At 43.1% G+C, this 20,210-nt stretch overlaps 1 protein-coding gene across 1 annotated transcript in view; it reads left to right on the plus strand.

The window, feature by feature from the left end:
* Positions 1 to 20,210, plus strand: part of LOC126234707 (glutathione S-transferase D5-like) — a 49,244-nt gene that overhangs the window by 12,749 nt on the left and 16,285 nt on the right. The window contains exons 2-3 of the mRNA XM_049943452.1: positions 11,459 to 11,610; positions 20,068 to 20,126. Of these exons, the coding sequence (XP_049799409.1) occupies positions 11,467 to 11,610; positions 20,068 to 20,126 (203 nt within the window). The 5' untranslated portion in view covers positions 11,459 to 11,466. The remainder of the gene's footprint in view (positions 1 to 11,458; positions 11,611 to 20,067; positions 20,127 to 20,210) is intronic.

The raw sequence follows: 20,210 nt of genomic DNA on the forward strand, positions 1-20,210 counted from the left end.
GGAAGAGTAAAGTGAATCATCAACATACCGAGTTACAGTGAGTCACAGGTGTCATACACAGGGTGGCAGTAAAAGTGCGGCATTTGGATATCTATGGTGTTCAGTTAGTAACTAACCACTGTCCTTTAAACTTTACTTAAATGCCCGAACAGAATTTTGAAACAACTTCTAAATTGATTCATGGCCACATTTCAGTCATAGCTCTTTGATAACTATGAATCAGAAGATATACTTACACAAGCATAAACTTTCGCAAGCGTAACGCAAGCTTCATAGACGTACTTCTGAAGAAAAGTGACTGATTAATCTTAGGTTGGAATTCTGCAAGGATAATGAATTTTTCTGTGAAATGATTCTCATCTTATAGATGACGACTCGTGCAGTGCAAATGTCCTTGCAGTTTGTAGGATCGGAATCTAAAAATACAAGGCAAGTGAAGACTGATCTGAACTGTGACCGCCTCCCGAACTACAACAGCAGTACATAATATGGACCTGAACATACTATGTATTCGGGAAGCCGATGGTTCAATCCCGCGTCCGGGCATCCTGATTTAGGTTTTCCGGATTTCCCTAAATCACTCCAGGCAAATGCTGGGATGGTTCCTTTGAAAGGGCACCGGCGGCTTCCTTCACCATGCTTCCCTAGTCCGATGAGACCGATGACCTCGCTGTCTGGTCTCCTTCCCCAAACAGCCCAACCCATACTATGTAAAATAAAGCAAAGTGCATGGTGGTGTAACGCATGTGCATTACTCGTTGCATAGAGTCCGTTAAATGGAACAATGAGTCATGTGAAAACGAGTGCTAGGTCTGAATAAGCAGAGCCACTTGGTTTCATGACCACACAAAGGGAAATTTTAATAGAGTGAAAAAGAAGAATGCTGATAATTTTTATAATGGCGATACAGTTTTCGAGTACTTTGCCTACATAATACGTTTCCCAGAATGAACAACTGCAACCATTTCAATTGTTGCAGGAGAAAACCTCTGAATTTATAATTTTACCATAAGTAACGAAATAACGTGATCAGCATAACCTGCTTACTAATACTCAAGACAGAGCGGGACTGATTTATATGTGTGCTCACAGATGTCTTTATCCACGTGGGTCCATGCTTCTGAATGTATCATGAAGGAATAATAAGTTCCATCAGTATTGAAATAAACGTGCAACACGAGAAAATTCTCTGCAAGAAAAGTGATTCAAAAGTAATATGCGCTTAAAGGAACATACGTGAAGTGCACATGGAACATGCAGTGTAAGCTAGTAGCATGTAGCAATCTCAATCATGTAATTGTAGCAGCGGAGGGAAACAGTAGACTATCGTCTGTTTGGTACCAAAACTGAAACCAGACGGAATGGTGACTCTTCCAGCAGACCATGTGAGCTAGGTGGAGCAATCTGCATGTGGGTATTATATGGGGAGTTGTCTTGACGTCACGAACTTGAAGCTGATATTCGCTGTGTTAGTTGCCCCAAATATTAGCTCCTAATGGAAGTGTTTTGATAAAAATGGGACTGTTTTGATAAAAAATGCTAGCTTGCATCATTTATGGGCGCACTAATGAATCTGATAATAGTCTAAAGTATAAAGGAATCACATTCCATTCATAAGTGAACTCGTTCAAGCTGTATTTTCTTTTGTATACATGAATTTTTGTTAGTCTGTTCACTTTTAACACATTGCATTTGTTTCTGACTTTTGACATTTTCTGTCAGTTCATCTCGAAGAGAAGAAAAGACTGGAAGCCGACAGAACATTGCAAACTCTGCTCTTGACAAATTTAGGGAAGAGGGCGTAGACCGAACATCAGTTTCGTCAGTCCATATTAAGGAAAATGCTGGATAACGAAAGCAGTCTTTTTATATAACATACTCTCTTCTTGTTTTTTCGAAATATATAACTCAAAATTCATTAACGAGACGAAATGCGTCTATTATAGTATCAAAAATGCATTAAACACCAGAAAATTGTCTGAAAATGCTTTCCTGTTGTTAATTCGTGAAAGCTTTGTAACAGTTTTGTATTTAAAACAGCTGTTGCGTATATACGACAGAAATTAGGAAGGACAAGGAATCGTAAGAGGCAGTCTGACAACGTTTTGGAGCATCTAAAACGGCGGCGTCGGCCACATAGCAACACACAGCGGAAGTCTGCAGAGCCATATCATCTTATTATACCTCCATGGCAGCCTGACAGAAATAAATCTTCGGAAGGAAACAGAAGACTTGCGAGTGGTGCATTTGCTCGCTTATGAAATAAGTAAGCGGAGATAGCCGACAAATTTCAATTTATATTTGGATGCAACGGTGGCACCATTTCTTGACGCCACAAAGAATAACAAGGGATTTGAGTTTGCACCTGAATCATTCAACTCCACATTGGCGAAAGAATAAAAGCCTGTTGCGTAGTTTTGGCACGTTTATTATGTAACTATTCCTCTCGTCAAGTCGTCAAACAACGGGGTGTACGTTTAACAAAATAATCGTGTGTTTCTACAATCGAAATAACACTGTAGACGACATGTTGCAAGCCAGGGTTCGTGGAGCCGGTGAATATACACTCCTGGAAATGGAAAAAAGAACACATTGACACCGGTGTGTCAGACCCACCATACTTGCTCCGGACACTGCGAGAGGGCTGTACAAGCAATGATCACACGCACGGCACAGCGGACACACCAGGAACCGCGGTGTTGGCCGTCGAATGGCGCTAGCTGCACAGCATTTGTGCACCGCCGCCGTCTGTGTCAGCCAGTTTGCCGTGGCATACGGAGCTCCATCGCAGTCTTTAACACAGGTAGCATGCCGCGACAGCGTGGACGTGAACCGTATGTGCAGTTGACGGACTTTGAGCGAGGGCGTATAGTGGGCATGTGGGAGGCCGGGTGGACGTACCGCCGAATTGCTCAACACGTGGGGCGTGAGGTCTCCACAGTACATCGATGTTGTCGCCAGTGGTCGGCGGAAGGTGCACGTGCCCGTCGACCTGGGACCGGACCGCAGCGACGCACGGATGCACGCCAAGACCGTAGGATCCTACGCAGTGCCGTAGGGGACCGCACCGCCACTTCCCAGCAAATTAGGGACACTGTTGCTCCTGGGGTATCGGCGAGGACCATTCGCAACCGTCTCCATGAAGCTGGGCTACGGTCCCGCACACCGTTAGGCCGTCTTCCGCTCACGCCCCAACATCGTGCAGCCCGCCTCCAGTGGTGTCGCGACAGGCGTGAATGGAGGGACGAATGGAGACGTGTCGTCTTCAGCGATGAGAGTCGCTTCTGCCTTGGTGCCAATGATGGTCGTATGCGTGTTTGGCGCCGTGCAGGTGAGCGCCACAATCAGGACTGCATACGACCGAGGCACACAGGGCCAACACCCGGCATCATGGTGTGGGGAGCGATCTCCTACATTGGCCGTACACCACTTGTGATCGTCGAGGGGACACTGAATAGTGCACGGTACATCCAAACCGTCATCGAACCCATCGTTCTACCATTCCTAGACCGGCAAGGGAACTTGCTGTTCCAACAGGACAATGCACGTCCGCATGTATCCCGTGCCACCCAACGTGCTCTAGAAGGTGTAAGTCAACTACCCTGGCCAGCAAGATCTCCGGATCTGTCCCCCATTGAGCATGTTTGGGACTGGATGAAGCGTCGTCTCACGCGGTCTGCACGTCCAGCACGAACGCTGGCCCAACTGAGGCGCCAGGTGGAAATGGCATGGCAAGCCGTTCCACAGGACTACATCCAGCATCTCTACGATCGTCTCCATGGGAGAATAGCAGCCTGCATTGCTGCGAAAGGTGGATATACACTGTATTAGTGCCGACATTGTGCATGCTCTGTTGCCTGTGTCTATGTGCCTGTGGTTCTGTCAGTGTGATCATGTGATGTATCTGACCCCAGGAATGTGTCAATAAAGTTTCCCCTTCCTGGGACAATGAATTCACGGTGTTCTTATTTCAATTTACAGGGGTGTAGTTCGCTACTTCGGTTTATCTTGTAGCGTAATTTCGTGTGAGTCAGCTGCGACCGTGACTCAGCATCTTCAACGGTATAAAACAAGCTGCTGCCTCCCAGCCTGATAACAGGCGCTGGGAACTCACATTTGGTACGTTATGCACAAACAATCTCTCTCTTACCTACCGGCACTAATTCTCCATAATGCGTGACAAGAATAACATAGGCCAACGATTTTGCTGAAAATAACTTATTCTTATGTTTTAAAGGGTGGGAAATCCCAATATGATACTTAAAATATTGGATCACGCACCAGTTCTTCACAGTTTACAGTTAAATTTATTAAATTAAGCGATTTTTTAAAGACTTTAACGGATTTTAGATAGTTAAAATAATTTAAAAAGGAAGTGTAATGAATGTAGATGACGTTAGTAGCACTGCTGAAAAACATTTCCTGCCAAAAAAGGCCGATTCTATTTTTGTTCCCAGTCTCATGAATGATTTTGGTATTGAATACAAAAAGGAAGAATGGAGGCTGTTTACTGATTCATCCAAAACTAGTTTAAAGGTTGTTTTATTACACAATAGTAACATGTATGCATCTATACCTGGTGGACATTCTGTACATACGAAAAAAAGCTATGAAAACCTAGAAATAGTGCTAAATAAAATAGGCTATTCTGCTCATCGTTGGATGATATGTGACGATCTAAAAGTAACATGCATGCTCCGTGGTCAGCAACGTGGCTTTACCAAATTTCCATGTTTCTTGTGTTAATGTGACAGTAGGGCTAGGGAAAAACACTGGTGCAGAAAGATCTGGCCTGTGAGTGAGTCTTTAAAACCTGGTGAGAAGAACATTCTACTCAAAAACCTTGTAGATCCAAAAAACATTCTCCTACCTCCTCTATATATAAAGTTAGGCCTAATGAAACAGTTTGTAAAGGCTTTGTCTAAAAATGGACCATGTTTTAAGTATTTCTGCCAAAAGTTTCCACACCTTTCAGAATCTAAACTAAAAGAAGGCATCTTTGTCGGACCTGACAGAAAATTGATGTTTGATGTTAGCTTTTTATCCACAGTGACCTTAATTGAGAAATTAGCATGAGTATCATTCAAGCAAGTCGTTACAAAGTTCTTGGGACATGAAAAATACCCAGAATATGTTTCTGTCATAGCTACAATGTTAAAGAAGTTTAAAACTTTAGGATATTTAATGAGCCTGAACATTCACTTTTTGAACAGTCACCTTAATTGCTTCCCAGACAATTTGGGAGATGTTAGGGAGGAGCAAGGAGAGAATTTTCACCAGAACATTAAAGCGATCGAAAAACACTACCAAGGCCGCTGGAACACCAACATAACGGGGGACTAATGTTGGCCACTTCACTGAGAAGTTCAGCAAGCGACTAATCGTAGAAAAAGCTACACAAGAAGCTTCAAAGAAAAAAGAAAAATATAAACCAATTCCAGCTGACAAGTGAAACCTCTATTAACACATATCATTGTTTAAAGTAGCTTATTGTAAATACGAGGGTTGGAACTTTAATAGCGGCAACTATTTATTTACAGCTCGTACAAAATAAATATGTTTTTCAAAGTTTTACTGACCTTCAAAGTAGTCACCAGAATTGTGTGTAACCCACTGCCAGCAATGTGGAAGTCTTAGGATACTCTTAGCAGTTCAGCTGTGTTCACAGTTCGAATGGCACGGTCTGTTGCCTGACGAACTTGTAGCAGTTCTGAAGCAAATAGTTGAACTCACAAGGGCTTAAGTCAGGAGAGTATAGTAGATGGTATAGCACTTAGTCAAACAAATCAATAACAGCTTGCACTATATGTGCTTGAGCATTGTCCTGCAAAATGATGCTTGGTCCTGCAGAAAGTGTCATCACTTCTGTCTCTACGCTGTTCATTTTTGGAACGCAACCTATGACCAGCTTCGGAGTTTTTCTCTATATTGAGTTTCAAAGAAATTTTTCCTCCCATTTTTTATTAGGTGAATCTTAATTTCTCATTCGTAGTGATAAGTGATCTGTGCTACACTTGTGCTGTGCTATGCTGGATCTGTTTGCTACAATATTTTGTAAAATAGAACCTAACGAAGTATCAAGATTCGTACAACTGTTATAGCAGCTGATGTTGGGAAATGAAGAAACAATGAGTATTACAATCATTTCCCTACAGATTCTGTGTAAACAGGTGCAATGTGTTTTGACTATCAGATAACAGAATAACGAGCAGATCTTCACAGACGTTTACACATCCTGTAACAGATCTTAACTGTTAATTTTACTTTTCTTCTGCAACTCAAACAAAAAGGATTTGTTATGTAGTTTTACAGTTGCTGTGACTGTGGTATTTTTCTACTAAACAGACATCAGTGATACTAACACTTGTAGAATACCTTTAGTTTAAATCACACACACAATGACATTTCCATCCAGGAGCACTCAAGGCCAGATCAGAAGCGCCGGTAATGTCACTGAGAGCGATTTAGAACTACGTTTTTATCTAACTGTAGAAGAACTTTGTTAGATGTACATTGTTTCAAAATTATGTAACTTGTATTTAAAACCTTATAGTGACATGACACGCAGCATACGCTCTCGGAAAGTTAACAGTAAACTTTTAAGTGACAGACAGCACTACTTCTCTTGCAGCTCCTGCCACTATAATTGGATGAGCATCCCCATGACACATGCATGTTTACTAAATGATCCCGTGATGAAATGCGCTAGTCTTCTCCGGATTATGTCTATCTTCTCTATCAGTCATGTCTTGTGTTGTCTCAGACTGCGGATAGCATTGATGGATAAGCTGAAGAAGAATTTTGTTAGCTGCCTCGTTCGTAGGTAAATTGTATTTTCTCTGGATTTTTTCCAATGAATCACGGTCTGGCATCCTCATTTTTATTGCCGTTCCACTTCAGGTCGTTTTAGATATAAATTCGTAGGCATTTTGAGGCTTCTACTGTTTCCAGCAATAAATGAAACCCAAACGGATTTTTCCATCTATTTTGGTCCATACTTTACACTTTTTATGTTGATGTTCAACTGCCAAGCCGGCCGAAGTGGCCGTGCGGTTAAAGGCGCTGCAGTCTGGAACCGCAAGGCCGCTACGGTCGCAGGTTCGAATCCTGCCTCGGGCATGGATGTTTGTGATGTCCTTAGGTTAGTTAGGTTTAACTAGTTCTAAGTTCTAGGGGACTAATGACCTCAGCAGTTGAGTCCCATAGTGCTCAGAGCCATTTGAACCAATTTTCAACTGCCAACCCCAGCACCGACACGTGTCTCCAGCTGGCCTTCCTGGGTTTTACTGTCATTTTCTGACATTGCGATTTCTTTGCATGAACCAGGTATAGAAGTACGAAATAGGAAATTCCCTATAGGTGGTGCTAGCCGTCAGCGTAGGGCCCATAAGACCGCGTCTGCAGCGCCATCTGCTTCCTGTAACAGCTGACGACGAATGTCAATACACTGTAACGCAAGTTCCATTCATCGGTATCTGTTTCAGACCCGTACACATGTCGAGTTTTGTGCCTACGAACTACGATTTGCAGACAGCATTGGTTTTCTGATATCATTTGAAGAAAACGGCTGCAGAATCGCATAGAATGCTTGTCGAAGTTTACGGCGGACATGCTCATAGGAAAACACAGTGTTTCGAGTGGTTCAAAAAATTCAAAAGTGGTGATTTTGACGTGAGAGACGACGAGCGCAGGAAACCACCGAAAAAGTTCGAAGATAACGAATTGCAGGTCTTATTGGATGAAGATGATACTCAGACTCAGCAGGAACTCGCGAAACAACGGAATGTGACTCAGAAAGCCGTTTACCTTCGGTTGAAAGCTATGAGAAAGGTGCAGAAAGTGGGAAAATGGGCTCTGCATGAAATGAATGAAAGACAGCAAGCAAATCGAAAGAGCACTTGTGAAATGCTACTCGCCAGATACAAAAGAAAGTCTTTTCTGCATCTAATAGTGACAGGTGATGAAAAATGGATATATTTTGAGAATCCTAAGCGTCGTAAATCATGGGTGAATCGAGGCAAAGCATCGACGTCCACTGCAGGACCAAATTTCTCTGAAAAGAAGACAATGCTCTGTGTTTGGTGGGATCAGAAAGGTGACATCTATTACGAGTTGCTAAAACCTGGTGAAACCCTTAATATTAATCGCGACCAACTGCAAATGGTCGATTTAAATCGAGCATTACGTGAAAAATGACAGGAATATGGGAAAAGGCAACACAAAATTATATTGTTTCATGATAACGCCGCATCACACACAGCAAAACGGGTCAGGGAAACGATCGAGGCTTTCAGTTGGGAAATACTAGGGCGTGTGGCTTATTCTACAGGCTTTGGATTTTGAATGGAAACATGTGTAGGTTCTGTCTAAGTATTTTCTGCGTTTTGGAAAGCTTAAAACCAGTCTCTGCTGCAGTTCTTCTGAGGGATTTCCTAGGATTTCGCTGAATAATCCGAGGAACCGAGGCAACATTTCAGGAATAATTAAAATTTGCGTGGAGCTAAAATCCACCGCTATATTATGAGACACGCTTCCTGTCCGTTGGAAGCTAAGAGCCTGCTAATGGTTTTCGCATCGGGTCCTTTAGGAACATTAAATCGTGTTTGAAAACTGGATCTCGTCGCCGCGCGACTGGGTTCTAAATTGTGGTATTTTTGCAGCAGAAAAACACGTTGTTCTGTGGAATACCCGATTTCAGCCTACATTCACGTTTCCATGGTGGAACCGGTAGCTCTGAGCTGCGAAGCAGCACTTACAGGCACTACGTATTGTGATCACAGCGTCATTTGTTAGCAGGTTTTCGAACTATTTCCAAACTTCTGTGTAAAATCATTACATCTGTCATAATAGACATAGTGTTTATTGCGCTCGCCTATCGATCACATTTTTCAATGTATCTAATTTTGAAATCAGTGAGTCCTTCGCTGGACACCCTGTACACATACAGTATTCTTTCAACATCAAAGTTGTACCATACATCCTCGAATGCTTAGATGCTAGTAATATGCTGCAACCAGTTAGGGTACAATGGTACTCAGTCGTCTCACTTTACGCAACCTATTACATTTATTGCTGACATTAGCAGGTCCATTTCGTTAAAAAGTTGTATGCACAGCGCTCATTAAAACTTCCTACAATAATCTTAAGAATTAAAGTAGGTAAATACTTTGACATATATGACTAACTGCTGACAGGATGAAGGCTGGTGCTAAACTCAAATATTAAATCACATTGGTTGGGTACAGTACCTATTACCATTATGGCATAAAATATCATATAGCTTTTCCGGCAGAACCCCTCTAGCACCCACTGCGTGACCCCCCATCTACATACCACAGAGACGGTGTCACTAGTCTACTAGAGATGAAAGTATATGTTGGTGCATATTAACTTCTGATTATACACTGATGCGGTAAAACATTGTGACCACCTGCTTAATAACGTGTTGATTCACCTATGGAGCACAGTATGGATTCGAGAGGTCGTATATAGGGTTCCGGAGAAATGTGGCACCAGATGTTTACGCACAGGTCAAGCAGTTCTCATAAAGTACGGGCCGGTGGTCTGTGAGCATGGAGCTGACGCCTGTTAGCCTCCCTCATGTGTCCCATCGCGTTTAGATCAGGATAATTTGGTGTCCAAGGCATCAACAAGAGCTGACTGCCACGCTCCTCAAACAAATGTATCACGCTTCTGGCCTTGTCACACGAAGTTACCCTGCAGGCAGATGTCATCGCCATCGGAGAAGACAATAAGGTCGAAGGGACGAAGGTGATCCACAACAGTGTTCAGGTAATCTACCACTGTCATGGCGCCTTCGACTATTACTACAGGTCACCTGGGAGTGAATGTCACCTTACAGCTAATACTGTTCCTACCGACCTGTATGTTTCGAGTCGCCGGCCGGTGTGGCCGAGCGGTTCTATGCGCTTCAATCTGGAACCGCGCGACCGCTACGGTCGCAGGTTCGAATCCTGCCTCGGGCATGGATGTGTGTGTTGTCCTTAGGTTAGTTAGGTTTAAGTAGTTCTAAGTTCTAAGGGGCTGATGACCTCCCATGTTAAGTCCCATAGTGCTCAGAGCCATTTGAACCATTTTATGTTTCGAGTCGCTGTTCACGTGCAAGAAGGCGCACATAGATACCATTGACCTGCTGTAACAAAAATCTCATCTGGTAAAACGATACGTTTTCATTGATGCACGGTTGAATCTCTCTTATCACGTAACCACGGAAACGGTAACTCACCTTGTTCTTGGGTCAACACGAGAACACGAATAGGCTGTTTGCTGCGGAGTCCAATGTTCAACAATGTGTACTGTGTTCCAAACACTTGTTCCTGCACCAGCGTTGAATTCTCTTGACATATCTGCCACAGATCACACATCTGTCCTGTTTTACAAAATGTGGTAGTCTACGACCTCTACGTTCTGCGACGAGGCATGGACGCTCAACGCCTTTTCGCCTACTCGTGTTTCACCGACGTTCAAACATTTTGCATAGACGCTCACGACAGTAACACACAAACAGCTGACCAGTTTCGCGGTTTCAGAGATGATTGTTCTCAGTCGCCGGATCATAACAAAAAAATGTTCAAAATGTGTGTGAAATCTTATGGGACTTAACTGCTTTAACGTCATCAGTCCCTAAGCTTACACACTACTTATCCTAAATTATCCTAAGGACAAACACATACACCCATCCACGAGGGAGGACTCGAACCTCCGCCGAGATTAGCTGCACAGTCCATGACTGAAGCGCCACTGACCGCTCGGCAAATCCCGCGCGGCCGGATCATAACAATTTGCCGTTTGTCAAAGTAGCTTAAGTCAGTTGATCTCCCCGCTTGCAGTCCCTATTTTCGTTGAAACGAATTCCAATTCATGTCTGCTCCGCTTGCACACGTAGTTTCCTTACGCGGTGGCCAATCGTCAAAACGTTTCGGCTCATCCGTGTATTTACAAAATCGCTGTGCATCACATTTTCACATCATGAAAGTACGTTGTGCACTCTTCAGAGTCCACTCTCGTTAACTGCAAACTCTAAAAAGCGCGCCACTTAGATATAAACTTATAACAATTTTTTCCTCTTGTAATCTCCTGGAGGGCAAAAGCTTCTTTACACAGATGCGTCTTCCGCAACATTCGGGACGTCTTAGAGAAACGCATAAAAGTGAGATAAAGAAACCGCTCCCTCACAAACTGATGTCAGTACCTATGTAACCTTCAGTGTCATTGCCTTGAATATGTATCCACAATCACCGGCTGATTGTAAGGCTATTTCAAAATTAGGTGCACCACATCTGCTCGTGTAATTCGTATTTTCTTAATGAAATCATTAACATCGCAAAAATTGCTTCTATTCTTCTGTTTACTGCACAATGCGCCAAGTTCCAAATTGCTGTGGAGAACAGGCTATTTTTGCAAAAGTGAATTATTTAATGTTCAATTTATTTTTCAGAAAGCAAAATGGCTCCGCTGGTTCTTTACAACCATCCCTTGAGCCCTCCATGCCGTCTGGTACGAGTGATCGCTGGTATCATCGGTGTTGATCTCAAAATAGAGGATGTAAAGGATGTCTATAAGGACCTGAAGGCGCCTGAAATGTTGAAAGTAAACTGTGTACTACTATTTACCTAAATTACCTACTTCATTATTTATTGAGCGCAAGAATATGCTTTCACAAAAGTTCGAGGGAGAGTTTATATGGAAGAAAACTATTTTAATTGCTTCCGATGAGCAAAGGAAATTTCATGGGAAACTTCCAGGTATTCGCTTTAAGTTGTGTAGTGAATTAATGGAAAACATCTCTCTGTATGGTCTCCCAAATAGCAGTCCAATGCCACACTGCCTCCTCTCCTCGCTGGTATGCTTTAGATGAGAAAATGCTCGTAAACTCTATCATTAGCTTTGACACCAGCGGACTTCTTCCCGTGGGATCATCATAGGAATTTGGTTTTGGTTTATTCTAATTACGTGCAGATGGTGAAAGATCACATGCTTTGCGTTTTAATGACATTCAAGTTTCTCAGCCAAAAAGCAGATATATATAGATGCACTTGCTGCGTGTGTGCTGAAAGTGGACATATCACGCCATCACCACTGTAACAGTGAGTAATTACAGAATGTTTTGGTGGCTAAGTGGGCATTTGTTAGACTAAATATTCAAATGTGTGTGTTGCAATGCTGAGATGATACAAGAGCTTTTTTTCTGTTATTTTTCGGTTCTTTCACCTCTGGCAGTGTTTCGTAGATTTTGTAAACGTTTCTTTGGTTCTTGTGTACCAATGTGCACAGCTTTTATTAATTCACAGTTTAAACAGACACTGAACAACGGTCAAATTCAGAAAACCTGAACGCACTGGGTAGGCAGTAGCGAGCGAACTTTACTGTGGAAGAATAAGCCGGAAACTCCGTAAATCCTTAGGAAGTCATTATCATCACTGCAGGTAAACCTATATGGCAATCTGTAGCCCAATCCAGAGTCGAGCAGCCAGGTTCCATTGCGTCATGAGGATGACGTCAGAAATCTTCGCTTGGCAAGCACAATGTCAGTGGAGCTCTTGCCCGCTGCTTATAAAGGCATTTTGGCCTCGAAGTAGCGGGACCACGTTAGTCACTACAAGCGACCCTATCGTCAGTTGCGTGAACTGCAACCTGTTTGACTCGAATACGTCGATATCTTCTGTGGCAGAATCAATGTCGTTACCCGTGAAGAGTAGAAAACTGGGGCGTGCTTCGGAGTCAACGTAGAATGTATATCCCCCTTTAAATCGATGGGTAAGTCGATTCAGTGCTTGGAGGATGCCAAGACAAGAAACTGGGGTTCTTATTTTGAAGCCAACCTTCAGGAAAAAAACCGCAGTGCGCACTTGTTTGAAGTGTAACAGCTACTGCTGTCACTTCACTTGTTCCTACCGCGTCATCATACACAGGGTGTTCGGATATTCCTGTTACAAACTTCCTGGACTTGTAGTGAGTATATAATATTTTGAATGGGAACCCATGTCCGGAAACGTATCATTTCCGGTCTACGGCGGTTCAAGTTCAGGTATGTAACGCGTCCACGTGTGCTGAGGAAAAGAGAAAACTCTCGGTGTTGCTTGTCTTGGTATGTCATAGGGGGACAGGATCATGTGTTCTACTCCTTGTGGGGTCGAAAACAGAATTTACTTAAGGAGACTCGTGTAGAGATGGAGAAAGATCCGATGGCACGAGTTCCGGCCGCTGCGCCGCAAACAGAAGGGACCCAGGTGGCACGGAGAGTGCGTACCAGAACATGTTTCGTAGGTACAATGTCTGTGACAACGTCGGTGGTCGCCACATCGGGCCGCTGTTGAAATGTGTCAGTGCCGTTGCTTATGTACAATATGCGGTGTTTCTTTTTCGTTTCAGAATAGTGTAAGGACTTGATGTTTACGTTTTAATACAAATGTGCTTAAGTGATAAATAAGTGTTTTATTATGTTCGCTTTCGAATTATTACCTAATAATTCTGCTGAGTCGCGCCTAATTCAAATCCTCAAGCAGAAGTGGACGAGTTTAGCACCTGAACTGAAACGTCGCAGGACGTTACGTTTTCAAACGTGGGCTCCTATTCAAAATATTATTTGCACACTCCGCTCTACAAGTCCTAGAAGTTTGTAAAGGGAATTTCCGAGCACCCTGTAGGTCCCCAGACGTAAGTCTAGTAATGTCTGAACTTTAATTCCTAATCAAAAGAAATACGTTTTCACGTACTTGTTATTCACAGAAGTTCAGTAATGTAGTTTCTGAGACTTCTGTGTAAAATTAATAAGACCTATAACAACTAAGGCGACTGAAGATGGTAAGGTTACAGAATCAGTTTCTGTCTGCTTGTTAACTGAGCAGACTGCAATATACAAGATGAATACGAACTCCGTAGACAAAATTGTGGACTTGTTCAGGAGTATTATTGAATATTTTGATACATTGCAGCAGTGGCCTTCGGTAGCTCATTACAGAGTAATTGCATCTCTTTTGATTTCTTACCCCCGTATATCTTTGTGTCTGAATGGCGCTTAAAAATCTACCCTATAGCGAAAAGATCTACGCTACACGTTATGTGTCTTGTCTATAAAGTAACTTGTTCCATTCAGTCACAGTACTCTTCACTCCCAGCCTGGCATTCAGACTGCTCGGTTCTGTTTCCCTTTTTTTTTTTCAGACCGTTATAGTTGTGCATTGACAGTGATACACAGGAGTATGGATAGGTTTACTGATAAGGAGTTGGCCGATATGCACTTCGTGTGTGGGTGCACTGAATACAGTGGAAGAGCGGCAGAACGATACTGCGCTGAGCTGTTTTCAATGCGGCGGCAACTGCTACACAGTACTGACAGTTGCACGCCACAGTACTTTTGCATATTCTTAGAGTTGTTGATTTACTCTGTGTCATGTGTTGAACATTTTGGTGATTGCTATTAGAAACTTTTGAACGTACGAGGAGCGTTCAATAAGTAATGTAACACATTGGTTTCCTAAGAGCATGTTGGTTTTGTTCAGGATTTCAATAAACCGTATTATTCCTCACTCTTTTAGCTACAGAGCCCAATTTTTCAACACGACCTCCATTCAATGCGACGGCCTTACTGGAAGGGCATGTGTGCTCGCATGTTACCACTCTACTGGTCGACGCCGGATCCAAAGTTTGCTTCATGTAACCTCCCCATCGCTAACGTCCTGCTTCTCGCGTAGTGCATACTCCATTGGGCCAATCAGTTGAAAGATGGAAGGTGCAAGATTGGGGCCTTAGGGTGGATGAGTTGGGTTACTCTCTGGTATGCAGATTTGTTCGCATTTTTGTGGCGTTGAACACACTGAAGTCGTTTCTTCAGTTTCCTAAGTGTAACACAATAACTTCAGAGTTGATCGTTGCACCATGCGGAAGGACATCAAACAGAAAACCGTCGCCATGACTTTACCGACTAAGGGAGCGTCTTTGAACTTTTTTCCAGACGGGAGATGATGTGGCGCCACTCCATGGGTTGCCGTTTTCTTTCTGATTGGACATGATGAACCCATGTTCATGTGACGATTTCCGACAAAAAATGTCACTATCAGCCTAGTAACGGGCAAGCACTTTGCAAGATCCCCTCGCTTCTAAACTGATACTGTTATTACTCAGCCGCGAGTCCGTATAGGGTGATATACGTGACGTACAGTATGACTGGTCAGCATTTCCACCCGGAATTTGCGAGTGTAAGTCGGACCTTTCTTGATCCGCCTTGGTGGGTCGTGTCATCGGATTTCCTCCTACCTGTGCGCGGTGCAGCTCTCGTAAATGTCGTCCCCTGCAGATTCTTCATTGGCGCATTGGATGTCTCTGTCGGTGGAAGCTAATTATCTGAAATTGCTGTCGATCAACTTTGGGGTATTTATTTACTCGAAATTAACATTCAGAATGCCGTAATATCACTTTTATTCCTATTAGATCAATAGTGAAACACTCATGTCACAAACTACTCGTAACCGAGAGCATGGCTACCATCGAACAAGACAGGAAGAGCTCTTAACGCCGACTGCCGACTTCGGCGCGCAGTCCGTATCTCTTACTAGTTTCGCCATAGTTCGTGGATTTCCAATCAAGTTCGTACTTACTAAGATATGCATTTGTTAATGAACGGGTGTGAATTTTAACGAGGCAAAATTATGATAAATAGTTTTAAACATCCAGAGGCTCCTCCTAGTATTCTTGTGGTCATAAATGACTCTAATTATTAAATATAAATAAACAAAATCGGTGACCTTGGCGCCAAGATGGCGGTACTTCCGTCATGTATATTTCCCAGGCTAACGCTTGTTGCTACGGTCCAGCGCCGAACCCCACCCCACTACGCGCGACATATGATCGCTTCGTCACCTAGCCAGCCAGAGTGGGAAATGCTCTCTAATTCATGGGCGGTTACGGACTTCAGCACTTCCTAACTATCGTGAATACATCAATGAAAAACAATAATTTATTAAAACTGGTAAAAATGTCTTCCTCACGTAAGAGGCACCTTAGAAGTTCCGCACAGATGGTCCTTCGTGCTCCATATAGTTTTCTGCTAGGTGGCGAGGTACGCGGTGGGTACACACTTCCAGAACACCAGCTGGCGCACGAGTGCGTCAGCACTACCAACAGAGATGTCCAGCTGGGCAGCGAGGTGTTTGGTTGCGATCCGTCGACCACGTTCCTACATTGGATGAGTCACAGCTGTGTGCGACCGACCGGCACGCGGGAGGTTGGACAAGTTTGCACGACCTTGCGATGATGACATTCGCCTTGCCCGACGACTCACCGTGCTTTTGTTCACTCCCCGGTTTCCACAGATATTCTGCAAGTACCGATGAATATCTGCGATGCTCTGGTTTTGCACCAAACGAAACTCAATGACAGCTGTCTGCCTGGAACGCACCTCCGTTATAGGCGGCATTCCGAAGGCCAACGCATAGCACATCCACTATCGGAAAGTCATGGTACAGTAGTAGCCGAAGCACGAATATTCCACGATGTCCCACAACAAATTCCAAATTTGCAATCGAAATTGGCCGAGAAAGAAATGCGTTGCGTTACTTACTGAAAACCTCTCCGTTTTCACTGAGACAAAGGTAATTTGAGCAACAAGCCGTATAAATATTAATTAAATTATTGTTCTGTAAGGTTCCATCGGATACCACGGGGTCCTTATAACAAAATTAGCAGAAAACGTCCCTGAACCGTCTCCAAAATTGTGTGAATGGCGTTTGCGTTCAGCCTGCATTACGACCAGTTTCTGTTATCATGCTCGTGTTGTGAGTGATGATATTAACAGTTTCTGCAGGGAACGTAGTAAGTACTTGCTATCTGGTAAACCGATATGTCAGTACGTACACTACTGGCCATTAAAATTGCTACACCAAGAAGAAATTCAGATGATAAACGGGTATTCATTGGACAAATATATTATACTAGAACTGACATGTGATTACATTTTCACGCAATTTGGATGCATAGATCCTGAGAAATCAGCACCTAGAACAACCACCTCTGGCCGTAATAACGGCCTTGATACGCCTGGGCATTGAGTCAAAAACAGCTTGGATGGCGTGTACAGGTACATCTGCCCATGCAGCTTCAACACGATACCACAGTTCATCAAGAGCAGGAACGGGCGTATTGTGATGAGCCAGTTGCTCGGCCACCATTGACCAGACGTTTTCAATTGGTGAGAGATCTGGAGAATGTGCTGGCCAGGGCACCAGTCGAACATTTTCTGTATCCAGAAAGGCCCGTACAGGACCTGCAACATATGGTCGTGCATTATCCTGCTGAAATGTAGGGTTTCGCAGGGATCGAATGAAGGGTAGAGCCACGGGTCGTAACACATCTGAGATGTAACGTCCACTGTTAAAAGTGGCGTCAATGCGAACAAGAGGTGACCGAGACGTGTAATCAATGGCAACCCATACCATCACGCCGGGTGATACGCCAGTATGGCGATGACCAATATACGCTTCCAATGTGTGTTCACCGCGATGTCGCCAAACACGGATGCGATCATAATGATGCTGTAAACTGAACCTGGACTCATCCGAAAAAATTTACGTTTTGCCATTCGTGCACCTAGGTCCGTCGTTGAGTACACCATTACAGGCGCTCCTGTCTGTGATGAAGCATCAAGGGTAACCGCAGCCGTGGTCTCAGAGCTGATAGTCCATGCTGCTGCAAACGTCGTCGAACTGTGCGTGCAGATGGTTGTTGTCTTGCAAACGTCCCCATCTGTTGACTCAGGGATCGAGACGTGGCTGCACGATCTGTTACAGCCATGCGGATAAGATGCCTGTCATCTCGACTGCTAGTGATACGAGGCAGTTGGTATCCAGCACGGCGTTTCGTATTACCCTCCTGGAACCACCGATTCCATATTCTGCTAAGTCATTGGATCTCGACCAACGCGAGCAGCAATGTCGCGATACGATAAACCGCAATCGCCATAGGCTACAACCCAACCTTTATCAAAGTCGGAAACGTGATGGTACGCATTTCTCCTCCTTACACGAGGCATCACAACAACGTTTCACCAGGCAACGCCGGTCAACTGCTGTTTGTGCATGAGACATCGGTAGGAAACTTTCCTCATGTCAGTATGTTGTAGGTGTCGTTACCGGCGCCAACCTTATGTGAATGCCCTGAAAAGCTAATCATTTGCATATCACAGCATCTTCTTCCTGTCGGTCAAATTTCGCGTCTGTAGCACGTCATCTTCGTGGTGTAGCAATTTTAATGGCCAGTAGTGTATTTTGATCTTGATGGAGTAGTTGCAGTGTTAATGTAAACAGTGAGATGTTTTGTAATAATAGCTCTGAATATCGCTGTACCTCTCTAAAACCGGGAATGATATACTGCAGTGCTGCCATCCAAACGCTAAAAGATTATTCACAGTATTATAGCTTATTCATCAGAGACATCATTTGTAACGTAATCTGCCTCATTCTCTAATTCAAGTTATGTAGATAACAGTATTAATAATGTTCGACATTGCAGGTTCACATGAGCTATATCGTCTTCTTTGTATAATCATATTGTCCAGGTGTAATTTACGCTAACCATTGAAATTCATTACCTGAAAACTTTGACCAAATTTCTAGCAATGAAAGCACATTCACTGTCAGCTCTCCATGCACATGAACAAAAGAAAGAAATTTTGAAAAAACTTGTAGCTGAATTTAAGAAATTATACAAGCCCATTTTAAATCATCAAGTAGAGTCCATCCAAATACTCATTTCTCTTTAACTGCCGGAAACTATCGTTCTCGAAAATTTGGGATACATGTTCATGACTCTAGTACTGTTCTCTATAAACCACGTATTTTTCCCTAGAAAGCTCACTTTGTCGACTAAGAGGTTAGTAGGAACAACTGAAAATATTCTCTGGCCTCACAAGCACTACCTTTGCATATACGAGGAACTGTCCAGACAAAGTGGTAACAAACGTCCCTCTCGTTCAACATTGCTGACCGCAAGTCTGCAGTGTTGGCACTGCGTATTCTCTTTTCAAATATTACACAAGAAAAAAGAAATAACGAATAACAATTTGAAATATAAAACACACAATGGCCTTACACCAGGAATGAAACATCTCGATTCACATTTGGTCCTATTTAAACAATTCTCGAACTAAGACCTCCGAGAGGTCGGTCACCCTGACTTAACTTGTAACTCACCTTCACCATGTACCTACTAGTAAGTCATTTTTCTAGCAGACATTTCCCATGTTTTAACGTCCAGTGTTGATGATTGACAACTGCAGTAATTAGAAGGTAACCAAAGAATGAGGTGAATAATCTATAGCGGGAATACGGCTCTTGCTTGAATTTTTGTTGTTCAGTGGCAGTGAATTGTTGAGGCAATTATTGCTCAGTAAGACAAAAATTTTCTGTTACAATCCTAGTTAGCCGATGACAGCCGAGGCACACACGTTACTGACCACACCATTTGATCCTGACAGCAGTGACTTCACTGTACGGCATACCAATCACCTGCTGCCCATGCAAGACCCATCGCGTATGTTCATATGGGGATGAAATGTGGTACACATCTAACTCCGATTATAAGGACATCATAAAATGCTATAAAAGGTAGCAGTTAGTGCAACAGCACTGCGAATCCCACACAAATGACTTCATGTTCAACGCCTACATCGAAGTACAACTTTCTTCTGAACAAGACTGTTTGTTACCTTTAATTTCGTTCATCTTTGATGTATCCACGCATTGTAGCAAATGATTGAAATATGTGCAAAGAAGTACATATGGTAGCGTCCACATGTCAAAATAACATTCTCATCATTACTGAAAGTCACACTTCTTGAATTTGTAAACGAAAATAGGCGGTAGTTATTTTTATAATGAAACATTCGACTTGTTTTCATATTTTGAAGTCATTAGTAATATGGATATTATATGAATAACTAAACTGACTTCTAACTTTCTTAGTTCAAATTTCCCTTTCTTTATTGTTTTAGATACTACAAACACTAACACTGAATAACCTTTTTGATGTGTTATGTTTTCTCGATCTTTTCAGAAAAATCCCCAACATACAGTTCCTATACTGGAAGACAATGGCCTGTACATTAGTGAAAGGTAAGCATTAATTATGAGTTACAAGTATGCATTAGATCTCTACTCACCATTAGCTAATGACTGATCCAGATGCAGAAACACCTT

This window comes from Schistocerca nitens, chromosome 2 (genome assembly GCF_023898315.1).
Source record: "Schistocerca nitens isolate TAMUIC-IGC-003100 chromosome 2, iqSchNite1.1, whole genome shotgun sequence".
Lineage (NCBI taxonomy): Eukaryota > Metazoa > Arthropoda > Insecta > Orthoptera > Acrididae > Schistocerca > Schistocerca nitens.